At 43.2% G+C, this 27,422-nt stretch overlaps 1 protein-coding gene across 2 annotated transcripts; it reads left to right on the top strand.

The window, feature by feature from the left end:
- The first annotated feature begins 693 nt into the window (after window positions 1–693).
- On the top strand, window positions 694–25,917 carry STARD7 (StAR related lipid transfer domain containing 7). Of its 2 annotated transcripts, none has more exons than XM_012444794.3 (8): window positions 694–983; window positions 13,822–14,030; window positions 14,365–14,414; window positions 16,341–16,451; window positions 16,533–16,615; window positions 17,544–17,643; window positions 22,254–22,338; window positions 23,489–25,917. In XM_012444794.3, exons 1-8 carry the CDS (start codon window positions 694–696, stop codon window positions 23,671–23,673), a joined length of 1,113 nt encoding a protein of 370 aa, XP_012300217.2. In that variant the 3' UTR covers window positions 23,674–25,917. The 2 variants fall into 2 exon arrangements, with proteins under 2 accessions (XP_012300217.2, XP_064239044.1); XM_064382974.1 differs by lacking the exon at window positions 694–983 and adding an exon at window positions 7,670–8,724.
- The last annotated feature ends 1,505 nt before the right edge of the window (window positions 25,918–27,422 follow it).

Genomic DNA, 27,422 nt, shown 5'->3' with positions numbered 1-27,422 from the left:
CAAGTGAACAACGCGTAAGATTCTAACAGCACCCGGCGGGTTTCTCCTCGGGGCGGGGCTGGGACGGCCGGAAAATGGCGGCGGCGGCGGGTCCGAGGGTCACTCTCCAAGGCGCCCTTGACGGCTCTCCAGGCCGGGCCACCTACCTTGCTAGTAGGCGGCCTCAGAGCGTAGCATGAAGGGGCGGGAGGGGGCGGTGACGAGCATATGGCGGCTCCAATGAACACCCAGGAGTTCGGGTCGCGCCCAATCAGGGCCCAGGCGGGGGAGACAGGGTAGGGTGCGCGCGGGCTGCGCGTGTGGCACACAGGGAACGCGCGGGAGCCTTCCTGCTGCCAGCTCTGAGCTGTGCGCCTCGCTGTGGTCCGCCCGCCTTGCATCCCAGCCCCCGGCGCCCGCCGGAGGTCGCTGAGGCGTGAGACAACCTACTGATCCACGGCCCGAGCCCAGGAGCGCCCGGTGCAGCGGTCGCGGAGCCGTCCTGGCGTCTGCTGCCATGACCGACTCTCCTCTCAGAGGAGACTCTTCCTCAGCGGTGGCTGCAGAGAGAGATGAGCGGCGGCTCCTGGCCGCTGGACCGTAAGACGGGTTCGTGGTCGGCCAGTTAGGGGGACGCTGCGGACGACCGCCTGCGCCCTCCCGGGCTACTTCCTTGGGCCTCGGAGGCTTGTGGCGGGCCCCGCAGGAGGCGGGATGTTCCCGCGGAGGCTGCTGGTCGCCTGGCTGGCGGGGGCGCGGGGCGGGGGCTTGCTGGCGCTGCTGGCCAATCAGTGCCGCTTCGTCACGGGCCTGCGCGTGCGGCGCGCGCTGCAGATCGCACAGCTCTACGGACGCCTCTACTCGGAGAGCTCACGACGCGTCCTCCTCGCCCGCCTCTGGCGCCGGCTTCACGGCCGCCCTGGCCATGCCTCTGCCTTGATGGCGGCGCTCTCTGGCGTCTTCGTGTGGGATGAGGAGAGGATCCAGGAGGAGGAGTTGCAGAGGTGGGTGCTGCGGGGAGCTTGTTCTGGGCCGTGGGGTGGGGGCGCGTGTGAACCCTGGGGCCTGCCCTGTGGTCGGTGGCCCTTGTTTACCCGGTGGCCTTTTAATTGGTGGTGCAATCGATTGAACGTGCTTGAGCAAACCGCACTGTTGTTTGCCCCTATTGTGAATTTGATTTGTGGGGTTACAAAATAGAACTGGAAGTGTAGGTTGGTACAGGAGGAAGACTTTGAGTGGGGAGAGCAAGACAGTAAAAAAAAAAACATTGTAGAAATAGATATCGAAGGCGTAGAGGCCGTTGTTCACGTAATCTGTAATCTTTAACACACCCAGAAAGGTGCAAATTCAAAATAGATTTTAAATTTGGCCTAAGGATGGTGGGCTGCTGTTTGCAAAATGACTTCAATCCAGATGGGACTCAGGCCTTGTAAGAAATTCCAGGAGAACCCTCTGTCATCGTGACTCGTGGCATAATTGAGAGCCTGGAAGGGATTTTGTCCAGTCTACACAAACCAGCAGCCTCGATATTTGAACCTGTAAGAATTAGGTTAGATTTTTGCGACGTTAACTAGAACTTTGGGAATAGTGTCCCTTTAGACTCTGAGGTCATGCTGTCGTCATCAAAACTGTGAAAAGCCCAGTACCATTGATTACATTTGTTAATCTGTAGTTCTGAGACTGTAGATTCCAGGTAATCTCATGGGGAAACTTTGCTTTGGCTCTTGATTTACCGTGTGTTTGTGTTTTCTTTGCAACAGATAGTCTTAAACTGTGCTCTCCCTGCACATAAAGCACTTTGTCGGCCGGGCGCGGTGGCTCACGCCTGTAGTCCCAGCACTTTGGGAGGCTGAGGCGGGTGGATCACGAGGTCAAGAGATCGAGACTATCCTGGCCAACATGGTGAAACCCCGTCTCTACTAAAAGTACAGAATGTTAGCTGGGCGTGGTGGTGGACGCCTGTAATCCCAGCTACTCGGGAGGCTGAGGCAGGAGAATTGCTTGAACCCAGGAGGTGGAGGTAGCAGTGGGCCGAGATTGGCGTCACTGCACTCCAGCGTAGGTAACAGCAAGGCTGCGTCTGGGGTGGGGGTGGGGAAGCACTTTGCCTCTAAACTCACACTGTGATTTCTGGATCCAGAGACAATTCCCTCCCTCCACAGATCTCACACCCATCTGTTTATTCTAGATATTTCCTCCACAGGGAGACAACCTGTTATTCCACATTTTTTGTTAGGTTAAAAATTGAAATACCCCAATAAAGTTTATACCATGGCCTGTGTGGGAGGTGTAACACCCAGATGCCAGGGAGCTATTTGTGCCATGCTATGAATTGTGGGTAAATGCAAGTCTATCTTAAGAACTGGGAATGCTTCTCCTAGCAGGAAAGATATTTTATAAATGCAGCTTAAAATCATAACAACAAACAATCTTACAAAAAAAGTTAAGCTATCAAAGCGTGATGGATATTTTGGCTAGTTCCTGTTAGTATGTTTTTGCTACTTGGCCGTTGGTTATAATCAAAGTCTCTTGGGTGTGAGAACTAAAAGAACAGGAAGAAAACTTTTAGGTTGGAAAATTATCAATTAACTTTGAATTTTCATTCTATTTTGATGATGAAATAACCGTGTTCCACAGTTAAGTTTGAGAGGAAAATCTCCAGTTGGAATTGCTGGGGGAAGAGAGGAGAAAGACTAGAAAAGGGCTACTGGGTACAAAAGAGAGGAAAGGAGAGTTTAGGGGTGGGAGTGGAGTAGTGTTGGGGCTTAAGTAGTAGATGACACTCTGGCTTATTTTATGCACTTTTACGGATGATATTAATAAATCCTGGAGCCTCTGTTTAGCAGTGCTTCCTTGCAGGAGTAGTGGGGAAAAAAGATAGGAAATGAACATAGTAAGCATTTGAGTTAGTCACTACTTACCATAGCAGAGAGATCAGACCAGTTCATGGCTGAGCCAGGAGTATTCATTCTATTTCCCTCTGGTCAGACTGTCCCTGAAACCTGGAGGCAATTGAAATACTGTTAAGGTTCTAATCCAACTCCAAAAGAGGGACTGCTCTGAGTTAACCAGCTTTGGAATTTCAGTTCAGATGAACTCCAGAACACTTTTAGGCTGCACTTGACTGTCTTTAGGGTTATGATAATAAAGGCCCTCATTTAACATTTTATTGTTTGATTCATGTTTGAATTTGGTTTTTCATATAATTAAAATTTGATTATGTTGTTAATCTTGAGGATTTTTTTTTCTTTTTACTATATTTGCTAATGTGATAGGAAGGCAAATATGCTATTCAACAACTACATCTTGGTTGCACGGTGGTTCCTTGGGTCTTTGTTTTGATAGCTTGTCATGTTTATATTTTATTAAAATATTCTGGGTACAGATTAACTTATTTGCTTTGTGCTTAAGTGTTCTATTTGCTTTATAGTAAGCACTACTGAGGTTGTCATAGCTAGCTTAGAACATCTTGGATTTCGTTTGTTCTAGTGAGATGATTTTTGGGTGCCTTCCATAATGGAGCACAGTTAGAGTGTGTCTCAAGTGCATTTCTTTCATTGTTAATGGAAGAAGAGCATGATTGTCACATGGCCCCTAAATTACAGCCTTTGGCTCATCTGTGCTGATTCTGTACCAACTTGTCCTGGCACAAACTAATTCGGACATGGCTGTCTTGGTTAAGTGGGTGGAATGTGTGGGGTGTAATTTTGAATGTGTGCCTTAAAGTGGCATGTGTTTTCCTTATGTTATTTGATTCCTATTCAGAATGACAAAGCATAACTTTGCCTTCTCTTCTTTTGTGCTTAAGAAGATCTTACTAAATATGGTCTTATTAATCAAGCAACAGCAAGAAAATTTAAGAAGTGATTTTGACTGGCTGCTATGGCCAGATGTAGAAATCAGGTCTTTTAATACTTGTGCTAGTACCTGGTTGTCTTCAATTAAACAATCAACAAAAAAATCTTGGGATCGCTGTGTTTGGCACTAGCTGGCATTCTGTGATTCTAGGCAAATCTAATGGAAAAATACAGTAGTCATATTTTTGATTGCTTTGGAACAGTTAAAAAAATGTTACAGGAACAAAAAGAGGAGGGATGTTAAGAAATGAAAGGCGACGGGAAAATGGTCCATTAACCTCCTCATAGTTTCTTAAAAGTTACAGTTCATTGCTCCAGAAATTTGAGTAAATAAGTGCCATTAAAGTTGCATGAAGAAAATTGGCCATTTTCTCTTTTCTGTCTTTCAGGGCATTTGGGATACGTTAAACTTCAGTGTGTTATTGACTAGGTGAATGCTCAACATAAAGTCCTTTTGCCTTAAAGGGACTTTTTTTTGGCCATTGTCACTTCAGGGTATCTTACTGATAAATCCCTAGAATCCTTTGCTAGATCTTCAGAGCTGCATAAAAGTAGACCTTAATTTTTTGAGGTTGTCTTCATTATTTTACCATTAACTAGTTGTCCCAGAACTGCAATGAGCTAATTGATGTCTTTCCTTCCTTTTCCTTTTTTTTTTTTTTGAGACAGAATCTCGTACTGTCGCCCAGGCTGGAGTGCAGTGGTGCGATCATGGCTCACTGCAATCTCTGCCTCCTGAGTTCAAGTGATTCTCCTGCCTCAGCCTCCTGAGTAGCTGGGACTACAGGCGCCCACCACCACACCCGGCTAATTTTTTGTATCTTTAGTACAGATGGGTTTCACCATGTTGGCCAGGCTGGTCTCAAACTCTTGACCGTGTGATCTGCCCAACCTCGGCCTCACAAAGTGCTTGGATTACAGGTCTGAGCCACCGCACCTGGCCTCTTTCTTTTTTTTCTTGAGACATAATCTCTGTCACCCAGGTTGGAGTGCAGTGGTGCGATCTCGCCTCACTGCAACCTCTGCCTCCCTGGTTCCAGGTATTCTCGTTTCTCAGCCTAGCCAGTAGCTGGGACTACAGCGGGGGCACCATCATACCTGTTTAATTTTTGTATTTTTAGTAGAGATGGGGTTTTACCATGTTGGCCAAGCTGGTCTTGAACTCCTGACCTCAAGTGATCCTCCCACCTTGGTCTTCCAAAGTGCTGAGCCAGGTGCCTGGCCCTATGTCTTTTTTTTTCTTTTTGAGATGGAGTCTTGCTCTATTTCCCAGGCTGGAATACAGCAGTATAATCTCAGCTCCCTGCAGCCTCCATCTCCTGGATTTAAGCAGTTCTCCTGCCTCAGCCTCCCAAGTAGCTGGTACTATAGACATGTCCCACCACACCCGGCTAGTTTGTGTTTGTGTGTGTGTGTGTGTGTTTACTTTTAGAAGAGATGGGGTTTCACCATGTTGGCCAGGCTGATCTCCAACTCCTGATCTTAAGTGATCCGCCTACCTCGGCCTCCAAAAGTGCTGGGATTACAGGCATGAGGCACCGCACCAGGCCCCCGTATCTTTTATTTCTAGATGTGTCCTATATCAGTAGACCTACCTTTGACAATACTTGGAATTTGAGGAGGAGGAGGATTATGTGAAGCGAGGTGCTTGTCTTACTGAAATTCCTAAATGTAGGAATGGCTTCATTTAAGTCATTTTGCAGCCTTATACCAAGCTCCATGCTGAGGGCAGGACCCCTAGATGAACCAAACATTGTTGCACTTGCTTTGTTTTCATAGTTGTGTGCCCTCAGTTTCTGTAGCTTTCAGTCCAGCCTTTTTCAGATATTGAAATGATTTTCCTTTTGGAGAAAGGAAGGCATGGTCTGTCTTTTCTTGATCCTTTTTCTAATCTGCTCATTTTACTATTTTGGGAATAATCTCTTTTGTCCTTCTTTCCTCTCTTAAGTCTCTTAGGTGTGAAGGTTTAGACACCCATCCAAACAAGATTTAGCACGACAGCTAAAGAGATATATCATGAGAGGTTTTCCTTTTCTCCACATATATGATAGTAACTTTGTGCTCCTGGGTCTTGTCATGTTAGCATTTAGAAGTTGAGACCCTTCAGGGATTCCTAAACCTTGGGACAAAATAACTTGATCATTTACATTTTCGTGAAGTAGTATTTAGCATTCATACTGTGCCTCCACAAGACATTTCCATCACTCTTCATAATTTTAGCCAAAATCTCCTAGTGACCTTTAATTATGTAGGACACCTTGATAAAGCAGTGGGTCAGATGCTCTGAACTACCTTGATTCTTAGAAGGTCATGAAAAAATGTTACCTGTAGGTAATAATTTTCTTAAAAGTTTGTTAACTGTGTAATTCTTTTATGAGCCTCTGATGTTTTAGGAAGACATTCCACCAGTGGAAGCAGATTTCTGCTCCCCTTTATTGTGTGGCAAGAACGATATTCGGGCCAGATGCTGTGGCATGTGCCTGTACTTGGGAGGCTGGAGGATCCCTTGAGCCCAGGAATTCGAGGCCAACCTGGGCAATGAAAAACAATTTTTTTTTTTTTAAAGAATGACACTTAAGAATTGTGCTTAATTATTGTTGAAGGATTCTTTGCTAGTTCTCAAAAATGCCATAATCGATGCCCTGTGGTACCTGATTGAGCAAATCTAGCTGTGGTTTTGCTTTTGCTTTCTCGTCTGCAAGATCTAAATGCCTACCCTAAGGCTCCTTCTCTATTTCTGTATGGTTTTGCAGCTGGTCGGGGTTCTTGGCTGTAACAGAGAAAGTGGTCTTGGTTAATTTAAGCCAAAAAGGAATTAATCAAAAGGGTATTAGGCCACTCAGTATTGACAAGAAGGCCAGGGTACAGGTTGACCAAGACCTGCAACAGGAATGATCTACTTAGGTCAGTGTTGCTGGCATTGTTTTCCCCAGACTGGTTTTACTGCTGGACTTTCAGCTCCCTCAAGATCCTGTGCCTTTGTGTTATTTCTTCAGGATTCAGAGCCCCTTCTAGAAGTCTCTAACCTCACTTAAATTAGGAGCTGTGCTTTAACTGCTAAGGGGTGGGAGTGGGACTGCACTCACCTATTTGGGTTCTCCCCAAATAAAAAGGCATTTCCGGGAGTCAAAATGACAAGTATTCCCCTATGTAAATATTTTAATCTAAGTCCAAAGCTTAAATTCAGCAAATTGCAATTTTAGAGCCAATAGGACTTCAAGAAATAACGTCCTCACTTTAAAGGTAAAATGACTTCGATAAGATCACACCGGACTTCAGTAAGATTACACAGCTAGTTGGTTGCAGAGGCAGGACTAGAACACAAATCTTTAGACTCATCATTTAAATCATGTTTTAAAACAATCATTACTTCAAATTGCTCTAAACTCTTAATCTTGGATTGCCACTATAAGTTTGAATTTTGGGCTTTTGCAGCAATATATTAATGCATTTTTTTTTTCTTGAGACAATTTCAGTCTCTCACCCAGGCTGGAGTGCAGTGACATGATCTTGGCTCACTGCAACCTCCACCTCCTGGGTTCAAGAGATTCTTGTGCCTAAGCCTTCTGAGTAGCTGGGATTACAGGCGTGAGCCACTGCACCTGGCCCAATTTTTTTTTTTTCAAAGTGTCTTACTCTGTTGCCCAGGCTGGAATGCAGTGGCGTGATTTTGGCTCACTACAGCCCCAACCTCCCAGGCTCAGGTGATCCTCCCACCTCAGCTTCCTTAGTAGCTGGGACTATACAGTTGCATGCTACTATGCCCAACTAATTTTTGTAATTTTTTTTTTTTTTTTTTTTTGTAGAGGTGGAGTTTTGCATGTTGCCCAGGCTGATCTTGAAGTCCAGGACTCAAGTGATCTGCTCTGCCTCCCAAGTGCTGGGGATAATAGGCATAAACCACCACATCCGGCCTTAATGCAGTCTTTTAATAAACATTTGGATTACTGAGGCCTATTTTCATTTTATTATTATTTTTAAATTTACTAAATTTATTCATTTAACATATATAATGTTTGCCAGGACATGCTAGCAGCTGGAACTACAAATATGAAAAAGACTTAATTCTGCACCATTAAGGAATTTATAGTTTAGTAAGGAAAGCAGATATAAACATAGATTAATTATAGTGTAATGTCATATGCCCATGTAAAGGAATAAAAATAAGTGTATATGGTTAACTCTGCCTAGCAGTTACCCTTCAACCTTGTGGTTTTTTGATGCTTAAAGGTGAAAAGGCATTTCAGACAGTGTAGTGGTAATTCAGGTCTTCTTCAGTCTTGAATTGCCATAGAGTGTAACAGCCAGCCAGCCAGCAATTTTTGTTTCCTATCTGCTATTTAAAAGTTGCAGGGGGTAGGGTGAGGTGGGGGACATGTAGAAGCTGGGTATGGTAGCACACGCTTATAGTCCCAGCTACTTGAGAGGCTGAAGTGAAAGGATTTCTTAAGTCCGGGAGTTTGAGGCCAGTTTTAGCAACATAGTGAGACTTTGTCTCAGAAAAAAAGAGGTTATGGGGAAAATATAAGCCAAATTAAAAAAAATTATTATTACAGAATGTTTCAGATATATAAAAAAGGTTTAAAGAATAACACAAGTATTACAAATACAGCTATTTTAAGAAATAAGATATTAAAATATATTTAGGCTTCTTCTGTGCCTTTTTCCAGTTGTATTCTTCTTTTTCTCCAAGATGTCACCATTATCCCTATTTGTTGTGTCTAATTCCCTTTTTTTTTTTTTTTTTTTTTTTTTTGAGACAAAGTCTCACTCTGTCAGCCTGCACTCAGGCTGGAGTGCAGTGGTATGATCTCGGCTTACTGTAACCTCTGCCTCACGGGTTCAAGCAATTCTCCTGCCTCGGCCCCCCGAGTAGCTGAGAGTACAGGTATGTGCCACCACTCCCGGCTAATGTTTTGTATTTTAAGTAGAGACAGAGTTTCACATTGTTAGCCAGAATGGTCTCGATCTCCTGATCTCGTGATCCACCCACTTTGGTCTCCCAAACTGCTGGGATCACAGGCATGAGCCACCACACCTGGCCTGTTTTTATACATATGTATATAGCCCTGAATGATACATAGTGATACATAGTACACTATATGGTATTGTTTTTCATGTTTTAAAACTTTTTGCAGCCTGTGAATGCCTATAATCCCTGCACTTTGGGAGGCCCAGGCTAGTGAGTGGATCACTTGAGCCCAGGAGTTCAATACCAGCCTGGGCAACATGGTTCCACCCCATCTCTACTAAAAATACAAAAAACAAATTAGCTGCGTATGGCACATGTGTGTAATTCCAGCTACTTGGGAAGCTGAAGTGGGAGAATCACCTGAGCTTGGGATGTCAAGGCTGCAGTGAGCTGTGATTATGCCATTGCACTCCAGCCTGGGCTCAAAACAAACAAAAAACCCACGCAACTTTTTGCAGTCCTGAACAAAATATTAACAAACTGAATTCAGCAACATATGAAATGGATTATATGCCATGAAAAATAGGATTTATCTAAGGAATACAAGGTTGGTTCTTTTTTTTTTTTTTTTGAGACGGAGTCTCGCTCTTGTTACCCAGGCTGGAGTGCAATGGCGCGATCTCGGCTCACCGCAACCTCCGCCTCCTGGGTTCAGGCAATTCTCCTGTCTCAGCCTCCTGAGTAGCTGGGATTACAGGCACGGGCCACCGTGCCCAGCTAATTTTTTGTATTTTTAGTAGAGACGGGGTTTCACCATGTTGACCAGGATGGTCTCGATCTCTTGACCTCGTGATCCACCCGCCTCGGCCTCCCAAAGTGCTGGGATTACAGGCGTGAGCCACCGCGCCTGGCCTGCAAGGTTGGTTCTTCATACAAAAATCAGTTTAATACACCACATTAATAGAATAAAGGACAAAAACTACATGATCATCTGAATAAACACAAAAGGTATTCAACAAATTCCAGCCTCCTTTTGTGATCAGAAAAGAAAACATGGCCGGGAGCGGTGGCTTACGCCTGTAATCCCTGCACTTTGGGAGGCCGAGGTGGGCAGATCACGAGGTCAGGAGATCTAGACCATCCTGGCCAACAAGGTGAAATCCTGTCTCTAATAAAAATACAAAAAAAAATTAGCTGGGCGTGGTGACGCATGCCTGTAGTCCCAGCTACTTGGGAGGCTGAGGCAGAATTGCTTGAATCCAGGAGGCAGAGATTGCAGTGAGCCCAGATCACGCCCCTGCACTACAGCCTGGGCAACCGTGCGAGGCTCTGTCTCAAAGAAAAAAAAAAGAAAAAAAGAAAAAAGAAAACAGCAGACTGGGAATAGAAGGAAATTTCTTTCAGCTGATAAAAGGCATCTACAGGCCGTGTGTGGTGGCTGATGCCTGTAATCCCAGCACTTTGGGCCAAGGTGGGTGGATCCACAAGGTCAGGAGTTCAAGACCAACCTGGCCAATATAGTGAAACCCCATCTCTACTAAAAATACAAAAATTAGCTGGGCATGGTGGCGCGTGCCTGTAGTCTCAGCTACTTGGGAGGCTGAGGCAGAAGAATCGCTTGAACCCGGGAGATGGAGGTTGCAGTGAGACAAGATCACACCACTGTACTCCAGCCTGGGTGACAGAACGAAAAAAAGGCATCTACAAAAAACATAGCTAACAGTGTAGTTAATGGTGAAAGACTGAATGCTTTTCCCCTAAGATCAGGAACAAGATGAGGATTGTGTTCTCACCTCTTCTGTTCAACATTGTACTGGAGGTCACAACCAATGAAATTATGCAAGAGAAGTAAATGAAAGTCATTGGAAAGGAAAAAATAAAACTCTATTTGCAGCTGACATGATCTTACATATGGAAAATACTAAGGAATCCACAGAAAACTGTTAGAGCTGACAAATGAGTTCAGCAAGTTTGCAGGATATAAGATCAATCAATACACAGAAGTCATATTTATTTATTTATTGTTTTTAATTCTTCAGACAAGGAAATAGGTTCTGTGACAGAAGTCATATTTATATACACTAGCAATGAAAACAATCTGAAAATAAAATTAATAAAACAATCTTATTTACAGTAGCATCAAAAGGAATAAATACATAGGAATAAATCAAAAGTGTATGACTAAAAGTGTGACACTACAACAAAACATCACTGGAAGAAATTTAAAAAGACAAATAAATAGAAAGACATCCTGTGCTCATGGATTAGAACACTTAATATTGCTAAGATGGCAGTACCATGTAAGTGATCTACAGATTCATTTGTAGTCCTTATCAAAATCCTAAGCAGTTTTGCAGAAATTGACAAGCCAATTCTGATACTCATGTGGAAATGAAAGGAACTCAGAATAGCCAAAACAGTCTTGATAAAAGAGAACAAAGTTTGGAGGACTCATGGTACCCAATTTCAAAACTTACTATTACAGAGTTACAGTAATGACACTGTGGTACTGGCATAAGGATAGACATCTAGATTGTTAGAATAAAATTGAGAGTCTAGAAATAAATCCTAAAATTTTTGATCAGTTTTCAAAAGGGTGCCAGGACAATTCACTGGGGAAGGAAGTCTTTTCAACAAATGGCACTGGGTCACCTGGAGAAGCACACGCAAAAGAATGAGTTTAGACTCCTACCTCATTACCATACACAAACATTAACTCAAAATGAGGTAAAGACCTAATGTAAGCTAAAATTATAAAAAACTCTTAGAAGAAAATATAGGCGAAAGTTCTTGTGACCTTGGATTGGGCAATGGTTTCTTAGATATAAGAGCAAAAACATAAGCAATCAAAGAAAAAATAAATTTCATCAGAATTAAAACTTTTGTGCATCAAAAGATACTATCAAGAATAGGATAAGTACATGAAAAGGTTAGGGAAATACCAATCAAGAACAATGAGATAACATTGCATACCCACTAAGATGGCTGAAATTAAAAAGATGGACAATAATAAGTGGGGCAAGTAGAACCAAGGATGTGGAGCATTTGGAATCCTCAAACATTGCTGATGTGAATATAAAATGGTACGATTGTTTGGAAAACAGTTTGGCAGTTGCTTAAAAAGTTAAGTGACCCAGCAAATCTGCTCCTAGGAATCTACCCAAGAGAATTGAGAACATGTCTATATGAAGGTTTGTACATAAATGTCTACAGCAGTGTTCTTTTTTTTTTTTGAGACAGTTTCGCTCTTTGCCCAGACTGGAGTGAAGTGTCACCATCTCAGCTCGTTGCATCCTCCGCTTCCCGGGCTCAAGCAATTCTCCTGCCTCAGCCTCCCAAGTAGCTAGAATTACAGGCTCCTGCTATCACACCTGGCTAATTTTTGTATTTTTAGTAGAAATGGGGTTTCGCCATGTTGGCCAGGCTGGTTACATATTATATGATATGTATCATATGATTCCATTTACTTGAAATGTCCAGAATTGGCAACTCCATAGAGACAGAAAGTAGATTAGTGGCTGCCTAGGACTGGAGGGAGGCAGGAATGGGAAGTGAGTAATGATGGGTAGAGGTTTCTTTTGGGGGGTGATAAAAATGTTCTGGAATTAGATAGGGGTGATGGTTGTACAACCTTGTGAAATACACTAACAAATACTGATTTATACATTGTAAAAGAATGAATCTTATGGTATGTGAATTTATCATTTAAAAACAATGGGGAAAATATGTATACTTATAATAAGACAACCCAATAAAAAACGAACAAAAGAGATCAATTGACATTTTAAAACCATAAACCTTCATAGTTAGCATTTGAGGGCTACTTAGGTGCCAGATACTAAATACTTAACTTTTATTTTATTTATTTTGGAGATGGAGTCTCACTCTGTTGCCCAGGCTGGAGAGCAATGGTGCAATCTCGGCACACTGCAACCTCCGCCTCCTGGGTTCAAGTGATTCTCCTGCCTTAACCTCCCAAGTAGCTGGGATTACAGGCACCCACTGCCATGCCCAGCTAATTTTTGTATTTTTAGTAGAGATGGGATTTCACCATGAGTCCAGGCTGGTCTCGAACTCCTGATCTCAGGTGATCCTCCCACCTTGACCTCCCAAAGTGCTGGGATTACAGGTGTGAGCCACTGTGCCCAGCCTTTTTTTTTTTTTTTTGAGACGGAGTTTCGCTCTTGTTACCCAGGCTGGAGTGTAATGGCACTATCTCGGCTCACCACAACCTCCGCCTCCTGGGTTCAGGCAATTCTTCCTGCCTCAGCCTCCTGAGTAGCTGGGATTACAGGCACGCGCCACCACGCCCAGCTAATTTTTTGTATTTTTAGTAGAGACGGGGTTTTACCATGTTGACCAGGATGGTCTCGATCTCTTGACCTCGTGATCCACCCGCCTCGACCTCCCAAAGTGCTGGGATTACAGGCGTGAGCCACCGCAGCCTTTTATTTTTTAAGAGACAGAGTCTTACTCTATGCCTAGACTGGAGTACAGTGGCACAATTGTCACTCACCACAGCCTCAAACTCCTGGGCTCAAGTGATCTCCCCACCTCAGCCTATAGCTGGGACTACAGGCACATGCCATTACACCTGGCTGATTTTTTAAATTTTTTCTTAGAGCTAAGGCCTCACTGTGTTTTCTGGGCTGGTCTCGAACCTGGCCTCAAGCAATCCTCCTGCCTCAGCCTCCCAAAGTGCTGGGACTACAGACGTGAGCTTCTTTGCCTGGCCATAGATATTAAGCACTTGACACTTCGTTTATAATCTTTATACCCAGCCTCAAGATAGGTACTATTATTTCCTTTTTATAGATTTAGAAATAGGAACTGGTTAAATAATGTTCTAGTTAATGAGTGTTGGACTAAGATTCAAACTCAGGAACTCAATTTTAATTCACTGTACTGCGTCCTGTTTATATACTACATACTGTGGTTTATGTATAACCTTCTTGCACAGGCTTCTTATTTTTTAAGACTCTGTCTCTTAAAAATAAAAGGTTGGGCACAGTGGACACTTCATTTCACAAGGCTGACTAACCACCTCACCATGGCTCTTCTTCCCCTTTCCAGATCCATTAATGAGATGAAGCGGTTGGAAGAAATGTCAAATATGTTTCAGAGCTCTGGAGTCCAGTGCCACCCACCAGAACCAAAAGCCCAAACAGAAGGGAATAAAGATTTGGAGGACAAAGAGCAACCTTGGGAAATGGTGATGGATAAGAAACACTTTAAGCTGTGGCGGCGCCCAATTACAGGCACCCACCTCTACCAGTACCGAGGTGAGCACAGTGTGGCTGTCTTTTGTGTTCCATAGTTGCCCACGTGCACGGGATTTCTGTTCCTCATACTTCTCTACACTGTTCTGGTTGTTTCTCAGAAAATTTGGCAGGGTTTTTTGTTTGTTGTTTTTCTTCTCCCAGATGACAAATGTTTCAGTGTCATCTTTGCTGTAGACCATCTTTGTCTTTCTTTGTTGCTCTAATACGACTTCTAGTTTCTGAACCTGCCTTTAAGATCTCTTAGTACTTCAGAACTGAAACACTGCTAAGTGATAGAAACAAGGCAAGTGACCGGAGTATGGCAAGCATCCCTTATTCTTTCTTGTCATTCTAGTTTTTGGAACCTACACAGATGTGACACCTCGGCAGTTCTTCAATGTTCAGGTGAGTTAATTTTTCTCTCCAGATTTGGAGCCGCCTCGAATATCAATTGCTACTGTCTACATGAATAATTTCTCTGACTCAGATGACATTGGCTTCAATACATCCATCTATCTACCTGTTATCTCACATTGCATAGCATTTAGGTAAACATTTGACTTAGAATTTCTTTATCTGTCCCATGGTGGTAAGATCCATTTTACCCTCCCACAGGACTGTTGGGAAGATCAGATAGAGGAATGGATATGAATACTTTAATGTATTTTATGAGGCTTTCTTGTTTTTTTTCCAAAACAACTTGAGAGTAAGTTACATACATCATAGCCCTTTATTCCTAAATTCTTCCAGTGTGTATTTCTTAAAACTAGTAATATTTTCTTAACTAACCATGATACCATTATTGAAATCAGTAAATTTAACACTGATGCAACACTTTCATGTAGTCTTCTGTTTGTATTCTGGTTTTATGATTTGACTCAGTAATGTTCTTTATAGCATTTTCCCTTTAGTACAGACATTTTCAGGATTATATTTAGTTGTTGCATCTCTTTAACCTCAAATCCAGAACATTTGCATAATGAGAGCTTCCCCCCGCCCTCCCTGAGACAGGGTCCTGCTGTGTCACCCAGGCTGGAGTGCAGTGGTGTCATCATGGCTCACTGTAGCCTCTGCTTCCTGGACTCAGTGATCCTCCCACCTCAGCTTCCAGGCTTAGAGGCATGCGCCACCACACTTGGCTAATTAAAATTTTTTTCCTTAGAGACAGGGTCTCCCTTTGCCTCCTAGGCTGGTCTTGAACTCCTGGGCTCAAGTGATCCTCCTGCCTTGGTCTCCCAAACTGCTGGGATTACAGATGTCAGCCACTATGTTGGCCAAGTATTTATTTCATAAACATGAAGAGTATCTGTTCAAAGACTGCTTTCCTCCTTGTGGCAGAAGATGTTTAAAAAAATGAAACAGGGAGGTGGGATCACCCAGAGTTCTAGAAGAAAAATTTTTTCTTTCTGGATTTTTCATTTGTTTTTGCCAGACTTCTATAACTAGGTCGTTATTGCTAATATGCGATATCGCTCTAATCACTCTAATATCACTCAAATATGCAAATGCACTTTCCCCTGAGGCACTAGATTTTGTTAATTTGTAGTGAATTTTTATTGTTTTTATGTATATGGTATATCTGTCTTAATTTGAAATTCTTCAGTTACTAGTGATGCCAGAAATTTTTTTAAATATGCTACTTGCATTTTTGTGTGTGACATGTCTACTTAATACTTTCGGACTTTCGTTGTTTAAAACTTTTTTTTTTTTTTTTTTTTTTTTTGAGATGGAGTTTCGCTCTTGTTGCCCAGGCTGGAGTGCAATGGCGCGATCTCGGCTCACCGCAACCTCTGCCTCCTCAGGCAATTCTTCTGCCTCAGCCTCCTGAGTAGCTGGGATTACAGGCACGCGCCACCATGCCCAGCTAATTTTTTGTATTTTTAGTAGAGGCGGGGTTTCACCATGTTGACCAGGATGGTCTCGATCTCTTGACCTCATGATCCACCCACCTCGGCCTCCCAAAGTGCTGAGATTACAGGCGTGAGCCACCGCGCCCGGCCTGTTTAAAATCTTTTAGAATTGTCTTATCCTTACATATTTATATGACTATATATTGTTTTTTCCCAGATGTGTCTATTAAAATATATTCTGTTACACTTTTCCTTGGTTTGTCTTTTTAATATGCACATTCAGTATAATGACATTAGCCTTTACAAAGTGATTTTGAAAGAATCATCTGTAGTAAACAGCCATGTCTCTCACACTTCAGCACTGTCTGTTAGGTCAGATTACTGTCTCCTTGTAATAAGCTTCTTGGGTCAGAGACCAGAGCATCCGGAAAGCCTTCTGCATTTTTGTTTTGGGTCTTCATGGTCTTTTCTCTTTCTCCAGCTAGACACAGAGTATAGAAAAAAGTGGGATGCCCTGGTGATCAAGCTGGAGGTGATTGAGAGGGATGTGATTAGTGGTTCTGAGGTTCTTCACTGGGTAACCCATTTTCCTGTGAGTATTTTTACTTCTGTTTTTATCTCTCTCCAAGTTTGTGTGATACAGACCACTAATCCTGTCCCTCCATTTCTTTAGTATCCAATGTACTCGCGGGATTATGTTTATGTTCGGCGGTATAGTGTGGATCAGGAAAACAACATGATGGTGTTGGTGTCGCGGTATGTATGGCTGCCTGTGGCTCTTGCTGAGTCCTTTAGCTGTGCTCTTCATTCCTGCGTACCTGAGTTTGCATATTCTCGGTGCCCTGGTGAGTCTCCCACAAGCTTCTCTGCAGCCAGTGCCCCATCCATCCAGCTAGAAGATGAGGGGGCTCTGACTGTCTAGGAAGAATGGAGAGATATAAGCTTTTAGTTAAAGTGTTTTTTTGAGTTCTTTAACGTTGGTAGTTAAAGGAAGTGCTGTTGTTTTTGACCCACAGCATAGTGAGCCATAAATTACCAAAGGAACTCACTTCATTTTTAATTAATTAATTAATTAATTTTTTGTAGAGGCAGGGTTTCACAGTGTTGTCCAGGCTGTTCTTGGACTCCTGGCCTTTAGTGATCTTCCTGCCTTGGCCTCCCAGTGTTGGGATTGCAGGCGTGAGCCACCACGTCTGGTCTTCACATCATTTTTTTTTTGGTTTTTTTTTGAGATGGAGTTTCGCTCTTGTTGCCCAGGCTCGAGTGCAATGGTGTGATCTAAGCTCACCGCAACCTCTGCCTTCCGGGTTCAAGCAATTCTCCAGCCTCAGCCTCCCGAGTAGCTGGGATTCCAGGCATGTGTCACCATGCCCAGCTAATTTTGTATTTTTAGTAGAGACGGGGTTTCTTTATGTTGATCAGCCTGGTCTTGAACTCCCAACCTCAGGTGATCCACCTGCCTTGGCCTCCCAAAGTGCTGGGATTACAGGCGTGAGCCACTGTGCCCAGCCCCTTCACTTCATTTTTAGAACTTAGTTTGTATTTATTCATCTTAGTGACTCCTCTGTTGTGTGTATTTTTAAAAATCAGAGCCAGCCTTTTAGGCCTTCCCCTGAACTTAGCTCCCCTGTTGTTTTATATATAGACATTACTAAGAGTTTGCTTCTCCTTTCCTCCTTACCAGTGCTGTGGAGCATCCGAGTGTGCCAGAGTCTCCCGAATTTGTCAGGGTCAGATCATATGAATCCCAAATGGTTATCCGTCCACACAGGTCATTTGATGAGGTGAGTTTTACCTCATCTGAGAGATGATATCTCAAGGCTATGGAATTTTCTCAAGGGATGTCTTTTATCTGAACCAGGGAGGGGAGGGTATGACCCAGGAACAGTTCTCCGGAGAGGCTGATGCTGCTGGTCTGGGAACCATATTTTGGGAACTCTGATGTAGGTGACGTACCTGGAAAATCCCCAAGGACAAGGTAGTGGCAATCCATTGGTTCCCTTTTGTCTGAGAGACAGTTATAAGAAAGAATCATAGCCACTGACGTGTTAGCCTGTATCAGCATCATTCTTTAGGAACATAGTGAGTGCCTTCTGTCAGCATTTCACCACAGTGGGCAGAGCACTGGAAACCCTTCTGGATTTCTGCTTCCTTGCTGGAGAAATGGGAGGGTTGGAGTCATGCTCTCTGCCTTCTTTAAAATTCTATGAAAAGAATATTTATTTCAGCTTAGTAGGGTGTTTTGTTTTTCTTTTCAGTCTTTTTAAACTAAATCTCCATTGAGAGTATACATACTGATGCCAGTGGCTGCTGGTTTTAGTTCTATTTCACCTTATAATAGCTTTGTTTCTCCCTGTTGCTTCTGTTTGATTTAGAGCTATATGGACTGTGTTCTTTAGTGTAGTTTTCTTATTCTCATCAAGTTTTATTTATACCACCTGAAGTAAGACTTGAGCCAGTGGTTCACTTCAGCCAATGTAGTATGTTTGGTTTTTTTTTACTGGGGGATCTCTGTGTTTACTTCTGTGCTATTTTTATAGCAGTACATTTTAGGCCACAGATTGCTACCTATTAGTAGAAAACAAAACTAATTTGGGGGATTATGGTTAGCTTTTTTTTAAAAAAAAAAAAAAAGAAAAGGAATAAATAGAGCAGAATAGAAACTGCCTGAGTGTAAGAGTATTTCATGAAACTTTGGTTACATAAATACATTTAAGTGTGTGTATGAGAGTGAGAGAGAACTAGGTTGCAGTATGAAAAGGATCATTTACAGTGGATTGTGGTTAAAATGTTTGAAAGCCCTAGCTTTAGAGGATAGAGGGAGATGAGGCTCTGGCTAGTTACCTTTAGGAAGGGGAGGTCAGGCTGGGAACGGTGTAGGAGGGAGACTTTTGCCTCACATCTTTTATGTTGTTTTTGAATTCTGAACCATGTCCATCTGTTGCCTATTTGAAAAAAAAGTGACTTGAGTTCTAGCATTGCTGCCTTAAGAAACCATGACCATAAAACAGCTAAGGGCATAGTTTAGCACTTAGCAGAGGGGGTTTCATCAGGTAAATATTTTTTTTAGCTATGTTGGGAGAATAAGATCTATCAGTGTAATTTTTTTTGCGGGGGGACACCAAGTCTTACTCAGTCACTCAGGCTGGAGTGCAGTGGCATGATCTCAGCCCACCGAAACCTCTGCCTCCCAGGTTTAAGCAATTCTCTGCCTCAGCCTCCTGAGTAGCAAGGATTACAGGTGTCTGCCATGCCTGGCTAATTTTTTTTGTATTTTTAGTAGAGATGGGATTTCACCATCTTGGCCAGGCTGGTCTTGAACTCCTGACCTAGCGATCCACCTGTCTCAGCCTTCCAAAGTGCTGGGATTACAGGCGTGAGCCACCGTGCCAGCCTATAAGTATAATTTTAAAAATTATTTTTGTGGCAAACTCTTATGAAAAAGGTAGGACTTGACTTGGTCCTTGTAAAAAAAAAAAAAGAAAAAAGACTGGATAGGAAAGCAGGACACTGGGGTTAGAAGACATGATTCAAGCAAAGACAGAGAGGAATGAGCCATGTATGCACCCAGAGACTCACATGCTAAGGAAGGTAGAGGTTAGGGAGAAGTGATAAATTGCATTGACTGTGTACGGAGGGTACTTGAAAACAATGCAGCTGAGTTTGGATTTACCAAATGGGAAGTAGATCTTTGAGCCAAGGTAGGGGGTTTTTATCATGGAAAATTTGAAATATATACAAAAAGTACAGAAGTAGAAGAGTTTAATGAACTGTATGTATCTGTCCCCAGCTCCAGTTATCAACTCGTTGTTTTGGGAAAGGCCAAAATTGTTTTATCCATAGCCTTTCTCATTTCCTTTCCCACTCCCCTGATTATTTTGAAGCAAATTCTAGCTTTACTGTAGGAGAACCCATTTCTTCTATTATATATTTCAGTATGTGTTTCAAATAAGGATTTTGGGTTTTTTTGGAAATAGTCTTACACTGTTACCTAGGCTAGTGTGCAGTGGCGCAATCACAACTCACTGTAGCCTCAACTTCCTGGGCTAATGTGATCCTACTTGCTCAGCCTCCCGAGTAGCTGGGACTATAGGTGTGTGCCACCATACTCAGCTAATTTTTTGTAGAGATGGGGTCTCACCATGCTGCCCAGGCTGGTTTTGAACTCCTGGACTCAGGCAGTCCTCCCACCTCAGCCTCCCAAAGTGCTGGGATTACAGGTGTGAGCCACCATGCCCAGCCGAAATGAGAAATTTTTAAAACAGCTCTGGGCTGGGCAACATGGAGAGACTCTGTCTCTACAAAAAATAAAAATAAAAATTAGCTGGGCATGGTGACAGGTGCCTGTAGTCCCAGCTCTTTGGGAAGCTGAGGTTGGGAGAATCACTTGATCCCAGGAGGTCAGGGTTACAGTAAGCCATGTTTGTGCCACTGCACGCCAGCCTAGGTGACAGTGTGAGACCCTTCTCAAAAAAAAAAAAAAAGCCAGGCGCAGGCGCAGTGGCTCACGTCTATAATCCCAGCACTTTGGGAGGCCAAGGCGGGCAGATCACTTGAGGTCAGGATTTTGAAACCAGCTTGGCCAACATGGTGAAACCTCATCTATACTAAAAATACAAAAATTATCTGGGCATGGTGGCGCGTGCCTGTAATCCCAGCTACTCGGGAGGCCAAGGCAGGAGAATGGCTTGAACCCGGGAGGCAGATGCTGCAATAATGCCAACATTGTTCCACTGCACCCCAGTGTGGGTGACAGAGCGAGACTCATCTCAAGAAAAAAAGAAAGAAGCTCACAGACTTAAACGTACTTAGTTTTTAAATTCGTTATCCTTACTGATGCTCAAATTGATCCTAGTTTTAGTCATTGGGAACCTTCTTGTTGGCTTAGGGCCCTTTGACATGACCCTAGAAGCTATCTTGCTTTCTGGTGTTACAAGATGTTGTAGGTTCATCTTGTATATTTTTAGTTTTAAACCTGGAAATTAACATTTCTTCAGGGAGTCCTAGTTCCTTTTATTGGAAAATGGCATTTAAATACCACAATTTGGCTGCCAAGAGTACTCATAGCTACTGCGTTGTTTATTGTTTGTAGGCCTTTTCAGAAGATAGAACCAAGTAATACATTTTTCTTGTATGTTTATTTTTAAGATGAAACAAATCTTAAGTATATACTAATACTTTTCATTCAAATTCAGGATTATGGAGTTTTTGTTTCTATCTTGTATCTTTTATATTTCCCTGTACTGTAGAACTCAATTCCCAGGAACCCTAACACAACTAACTACTCAATTGTTGAAATACACAGCCTCAGAATAACAATATAATGTGATCACCAATAATATGAAGAATAAAAATTTGTATGTCTTTTTGTCTTCAGGATATGCATACTGTGTACAAAATACAGATTTTTTTTTTTTTTTTTTTTTTTTTAGACGGAGTCTTGCTCTGTTGCCCAGGCTGGAGTGCAGTAGTACGATCTTGGCTCACTGCAACCTCCACCTCCCAGGTTCAAGCAGTTCTCTCGCCTCAGACTCCCAAGTAGCTGGGAATACAGATGCGTGCCACCATGCCTGGCTAATTTTTGTATTTTTAGTAGAAACGGGATTTCACCATATTAGCCAGGCTGGTCTGGAACTCCTGACCTCAGTGATCTGCCTGCCTTGGCCTCCCAAAGTGCTGGGATTACAGGCGTGAGCCACCACACCCAGCCACCACCCAAAGCTTTTTTTGTGAGATGGAATCTCACTCTATTGCTCAGACTCTAGTGCAGTGGCTTGATCTTGGCTCACTGCAACCTCTGCCTCCCGGTTCAAGCAATTCTCATGCCTCAGCCTCCAGAGTAGCTGGAACTATAGATGTGTGCCACCACGGCTGGCTAATTTTTGTATTTGGTAGAGATGGAGTTTTGTCATGTTGGCCAGGCTTGTCTTAAACTCCTGACCTCAAGTGGTCCACCTGCCTCAGCCTCCTAAAGTACTGGGATTACAGACGTGAGCCACCATGCCCACTTCACACCTAAAGTTTTTATTGGGAGCTGGTTACTTAGTGCTGTCTGCTTAGCACATACTAGAATTCCAGACCCCCAAAAGCAAAGCCTGTGTTCAGGATAAATCACATTGTTTGCATAATCTAGGTACAGGGAGCCAGCCTTATCAGCTAACTGTTGACTGGGAGCACTCTTGGAGCCAAATTGGCCAAGGGTCAACATTGTAAGCAGGCCTTTCTATAGATAGTAGTGTCTCAGGCCTTCGGTGTTAACTCTTTTCCGCACAAGGTAAAAAAAGAAATGACACTCCCTGCTCCAGAATCAGATTATAGTTATTCTGTGGTGTTGGATATGGAGGTTGTGGTGAGTGATTCAGGGATCTTCATTTTTGCTGTTTTTCTTTTCCAGAATGGCTTTGACTACTTACTGACATACAGTGACAATCCTCAAACAGTGTTTCCTCGCTACTGTGTTAGTTGGATGGTTTCCAGTGGTAAGTAAGGGCAAGTATACAGGGCCAGGGTTAAGCATTTTGTTTTCTCTATCTTAACGGCAGCAAGATTAGTACTTATCTCACTGGAGTCCTATTGGAGAAATTAAACGTCTCTTCTGGTTCTTTTTTTTTTTTTTTTTTTCCTTGAGATGGAGTCTCACTCTCTTGCCTAGGTTGGAGTGGAAATGGCGTGATCGCAGGTCACTGCAACCTCTGCCTCCCAGGTTCAAGCAATTCTCCTGCCTCAGGCTCCTGAGTAGCTGAGATTATAGGCACCCACTACCATGCCTGGCTAATTTTTGTATTTTTAGTAGAGACGAGGTTTCACCATGTTGGCCATGCTCATCTCGAACTCCTGAACTCAAATGATCCACCTGCCTCCGCCTCCCAAAGTGCTGGGATTACAGGAATGAGCCACCGTGCCCAACCCTTTTCTGGTTCATTCTTGAATTACTATGAAGATACCAAAGACTCCAGGTGGAGATTGAAGGGATGAGAATTACAGGGTCCCAGAAAGGAACTTGTACCCAGAGGAGAGCTTTAAAAACATTTGCTTCAATGCCTTAAATATAGACTGTGTAGATTAACATATTTACATTTTCTTCTTCAATAGTTGAAAGCCATAAGATAGAAAATATGGTGATCATAGGGCAGTCACCTGGGGAAAGGGGCACTTGTCTTAACAAAGGTTATACATCATGGCTGTAACTGCAGCTTTCCCTTCCACCTTCTTGTCTGAGAAAGCATCCTTGTGATTTTCCTTTTTCTGGTTCTCTATAGGCAGCTTCTTACATGCTTCAGGGGGAGAACAGAGAGATTAGGTGTTTCTGTTTGACTTTTGTCTAAGTAAAATTGGCAGGTATTTTAGCCATGCCACTGATAAGTGATATTTAGATTAAAAGGTCCTTTTGGGACTTAAGTGGCCTGATTAGTACCTCCTTTCAAAGAAGGAGCAAAGATCATGGGTTGTAAAAACAACCCATGCTTTGGGAACACATTCTTGAGGCAGCTGTTATTCACAGGCTATCAGTCACGCTATGATCTTTATAAGGAAGAGCTAGTTCCCTACCATCAAAGAAATGAGGTCTTCTAATTTTGAGCCTACTGTTGGTTTATATGTCAGCCTAACCTGATTCCTGTCTCTTGACAGGCATGCCAGATTTCCTGGAGAAGCTGCACATGGCCACTCTGAAAGCCAAGAATATGGAGATTAAAGTAAAGGACTACATCTCGGCTAAGCCTCTGGAAATGAGTAGTGAAGCCAAGGCCACCAGCCAGTCCTCTGAGCGAAAGAACGAGGGCAGTTGTGGCCCTGCTCGGATTGAGTATGCCTGACAGGCTTTGGGATAAGAAGGGACAGGTGCTTCTGGCCCTGTCTCAGTCGTTTATCACTGCTACAGAACGGGGACATGCCACATGTATTAGAAGGCATCTGCTGTAACTTCCAGTGTAAGAAGATAATTCAGTAACTGATGTCCTATTTTATTCAGAGCCCTGTTGCTCTTACCAGAAGAGAAGAAGGCTACATTTATGGGAGTGTTGTCATATTCTCAGGCCAACTATTTTGAAATTCATATCTCACTGAGTGAATCTGGAACAAACCTCTCACCTCAGGCCAGAAGGGGATGACCTCCATTTGCTTCTCTGAGTAGTTTCCTCGGTTGACATTCCAAATCCCATCAATTGTGCAGCGCTTTGGATTTCCTTCAGTTCTACAGGTCCACCTGGAAAGTGTAGTTGGCCGGTTGAGTCTCTCAAATGAGGGGCTACTGGGAGTACTCTTGTTAACAATCTTGATGTCAGTGGGTGTGAATGATACTTGGCTGTGTTAAGTGCCTTGTCTGCACCTTGCTTTTATCTCTAGGGACATGAAGTTGTTATTAATTTTTTTTTAAGTAGAGTTGGAGTCTCCTTATGTTTCCCAGGCTGGTCTTGAACTCCTGCCTTGGACTCCCAAAGTACTAGGATTACAGGTGTGAGCCACCATGCCTGGCCAGTGACATGAAATTTGTACCAAGAAATTTCCCTCCTTGCTTGCACAATACCACCCGTTGATTCACATAACCCAAAGCAGTTTCCTTTGAATCAGCCAGTTCTTCTGTATTCCTTGGATCATTTCCTCCTTCCTAACCTTCCCTATTTACCAAGAGCACTGGGAGACTAATCATTTTAGATAGTAGCTTTTTGATGCTCAAAACATCACCTTTAAATTTAGTTTAAAAAATTTTTAATTTTATGTCAAAATGAGGGAGTTGAGGAGTTGAGTGGGATTCTGCCTTAGTCCCATTGTATAGAAAGGATCACCATTTTGATGCAGACATTATTTTTCAAATTTCAGGTTTGACTTGTTCTTTTCAGAAGGCTAAAGGTGGAGCAATGGCGGCTGGGCCACTCCCTTGGAGCTCTCAGATCTATAGACAAGCTGTGTGAATGCACAGATGTAATCTTGCTGCAAATACTAATACAGTGGAGATGTGGTTTATGTTACTATCATGTTCCTCTAAAAAGTTTTTCTTACTCTTTTCAGAGCCAGAATAGGATAGATTCACAATCAGATGCTGTCAGTTAGGCCCAGCTGGTTTTGCTTATGGTCATGCCCCAATTTGTTAGGAGAATAAGTAAGGATCAATTAAGTTTTAAATCCTCCGTCCCTTTCTTCTGGAGTCTTGATGGCCAGAGGTTTTTTTTTTTGCTTTTTTTTGTCTGCTTGCTACTGTTGTGTGGTGTCGAAAAGTGATTTAGCCGGGCACAGTGGTGTGTGCCTGTAGTCCCAGCTACTCGGGAGGCTGAGGTGGGAGGATTGCTTGAGCCCAGGAGTTCTGGGCTGTAGTGTGCTATGCCGATCAGGTGTCTGCACTAAGTTCGGCATCAATATGGTGACCTCCTGGGAGCGGGGGACCACCAGGTTGCCTAAGGAGGGGTGAACGGGCCCAGGCCGGAAATGGAGCAGGTCAAAACTCCCGTGCTGATCAGTAGTGGGATCGCGCCTGTGACTATCCACTGTACTCCAGCCTGGGCAACATAGCGAGACCCCATCTCTTATAAAGAAAGAAAAGTGATTTAAACTTGAGACTAACTTAAACCCTTCCTTGACCTTATTGTTGCCTGTTCATTTTTGTGCCAAGGAAGTAGCTGCCCCAGTGTATGTCTTGCCTTCTCAGAGTCATTGTTGGAAGAGCAGAGAGATGCATCGAGCAGTCCCAGCTGTGTTTCATTCATTGCTTCTCCTCCCCAGGACCTGACAGAAGCCAGGGAAGAATCCCTGGGTTATGTCCAAACTTAGCACCTGTGATTGTTGGGTTGTGGATAGATGTGTGCGTGAGACAGAGAGAATGTGTGTGTGTGTGTGCATGCATGTGCGCACACATGCACAGGTACAAAGGAGTTACAGTTGCTCCATGTTCTGACTGATGGAAATTTGATTCTGCACTTGGGTTCTGCCTATACAGTTACTCATGTCATTGTAATGATTTCACTCCTAACTGTGACATTTTTATCAAATGTGTGAATAAATACATCAAGATTGATACAAAAAAAAACACTTTGTCTTTGGACAAATGGTGGTGGAAAAATCTTGCATATTGGGCTTATCATTTCTTTCTGATCACAAAGTTGAAAAGCATTTTTACTCAGAGTTGGGAGGTGGAAGTGGCAGGCCTGGTTCATTCTTGGTAGATAGTGGCTGCCACACAGCTTGCCTAGACCATGAGCCCTTTCCAGGTGACCTGCTTGGGAACTGAAAATAAACTACCAATATTCACATCCCTAGCTTGACATACTGATATCCTCTGCCTTTAAAGAAGGATCACTTTGGAGGGAGCAGTGCTAGAGCTTAGCATTCAGTAGAAATAAGAAGGGATGTAAGCAGGCCTGTGGTCTAGGGTTGAGGAGTGGGCCAAGTCAGCGCCCTTGGTGGAGGGGCGGTTCTGCTAGCATGCTCTGAGCATAATGAATTAAGTGTAATTTTGCCTACGGGAAGCATTAGGTGAACACAAAAGCACATCCAGTTGAACTGAGCTGCGTAGGAACACAAGGCACAGGTCCCTTTGTGGTGTGCCACCTCCCATCTGATTCCAGAGAACCATGCGCCTCATCTCATGGTTGCAAGCTGCAGCCCTTCCATTGGCCATCATGGCTCTATGCCTCACACTCCCCTCTTTATTCTCCTTTTTCCTTTCAGCCTCATTTGTATTTTTTCTAATCTTTCTTTTTTGAAACGGAGTCTCACTCTCACCCAGGCTGGAGTCTTGTGAGACCTTGGCTTACTGCAACCTCTGCCTCCCGAGTTCAAGCAGTTCTGCCTCAGCCTCTCGAGTACCTGGGACTACAGGTGCACACTACCAAGCCTAGCTGATTTTTGTATTTTTAGTAGAGATGGGATTCCACCATGTTAGTCAGGCTGATCTCAAACTCCTGATCTCAAAGTGATCTGCCTGCCTCAGCTTCCTGAAGTGTTGGGATTACAGGCATGAGCCACCAAGCTTCTTTTTTTCTATCTTTTCTCTCGCTTTGTCTTATCTTTCGTTCTCTTCCTCTTCACATAGGGTGGTGGGTGTGGGAGCTGAGTGGGTGGTCCAGTGAGTTTCTCCCTGCCAACTGCAGGTCAAGGGAGACTGCTTTATATATTTCTTAAGCATTGACATGTTTGAAACTGCTACCTTTTTGTGAGTCGCAAAGATTTTTAGTGTTGCACACCTAAACCCATTTTTCTATGGGCCTTACAGTTTTTGTTGTGTCGTTTTGTGTAGACACGTGAGACAGCAGCACGGAGTGTTCTATGAACAGGAGAACCATACGATAGGAATGTAGTGATGCCTTAATAGCCAGCGTGGGCTTAGCCATCACATAATTCACAGTGTGGTGACCAGTGTTAGTGTGAGTTTTTATTTTTAAAAGTTTATATATATATTGAAAAGTTGAAAGAGTAAGAAACTACGTTGCATACCCTTTTCTTTGCTCGTGTTTAATATCTGCTGTGTGTGCTTTCTCTTTCTATATACACAATGTCGTGACCATTTGAAAGTAGGATGCAAACATCATGGTATTTCACCCCTAAACAGTTGAGCATTCTTTTTATACTACAG

This window comes from Aotus nancymaae, unplaced genomic scaffold, assembly GCF_030222135.1.
Source record: "Aotus nancymaae isolate 86718 unplaced genomic scaffold, 86718_ANA_hifiasm-v0.15.2.pri h1tg000030l, whole genome shotgun sequence".
NCBI classification, from domain to species: domain Eukaryota; kingdom Metazoa; phylum Chordata; class Mammalia; order Primates; family Aotidae; genus Aotus; species Aotus nancymaae.
Note: the sequence above shows the minus strand (reverse complement) of the source record. Positions and strands in the feature narration are given on the sequence as shown.

Coding starts and splice junctions, on each gene's coding strand:
- STARD7 (XM_012444794.3), top strand. CDS start 694: ATGTTCCCGCGGAGGCTGCTGGTCGCCTGGCTGGCGGGGGCGCGGGGC. Junction 16,616..17,543: donor ATGATGGTGTTGGTGTCGCG/GTATGTATGGCT, acceptor CCTCCTTACCAG/TGCTGTGGAGCATCCGAGTG. Junction 17,644..22,253: donor CACACAGGTCATTTGATGAG/GTGAGTTTTACC, acceptor TTTCTTTTCCAG/AATGGCTTTGACTACTTACT.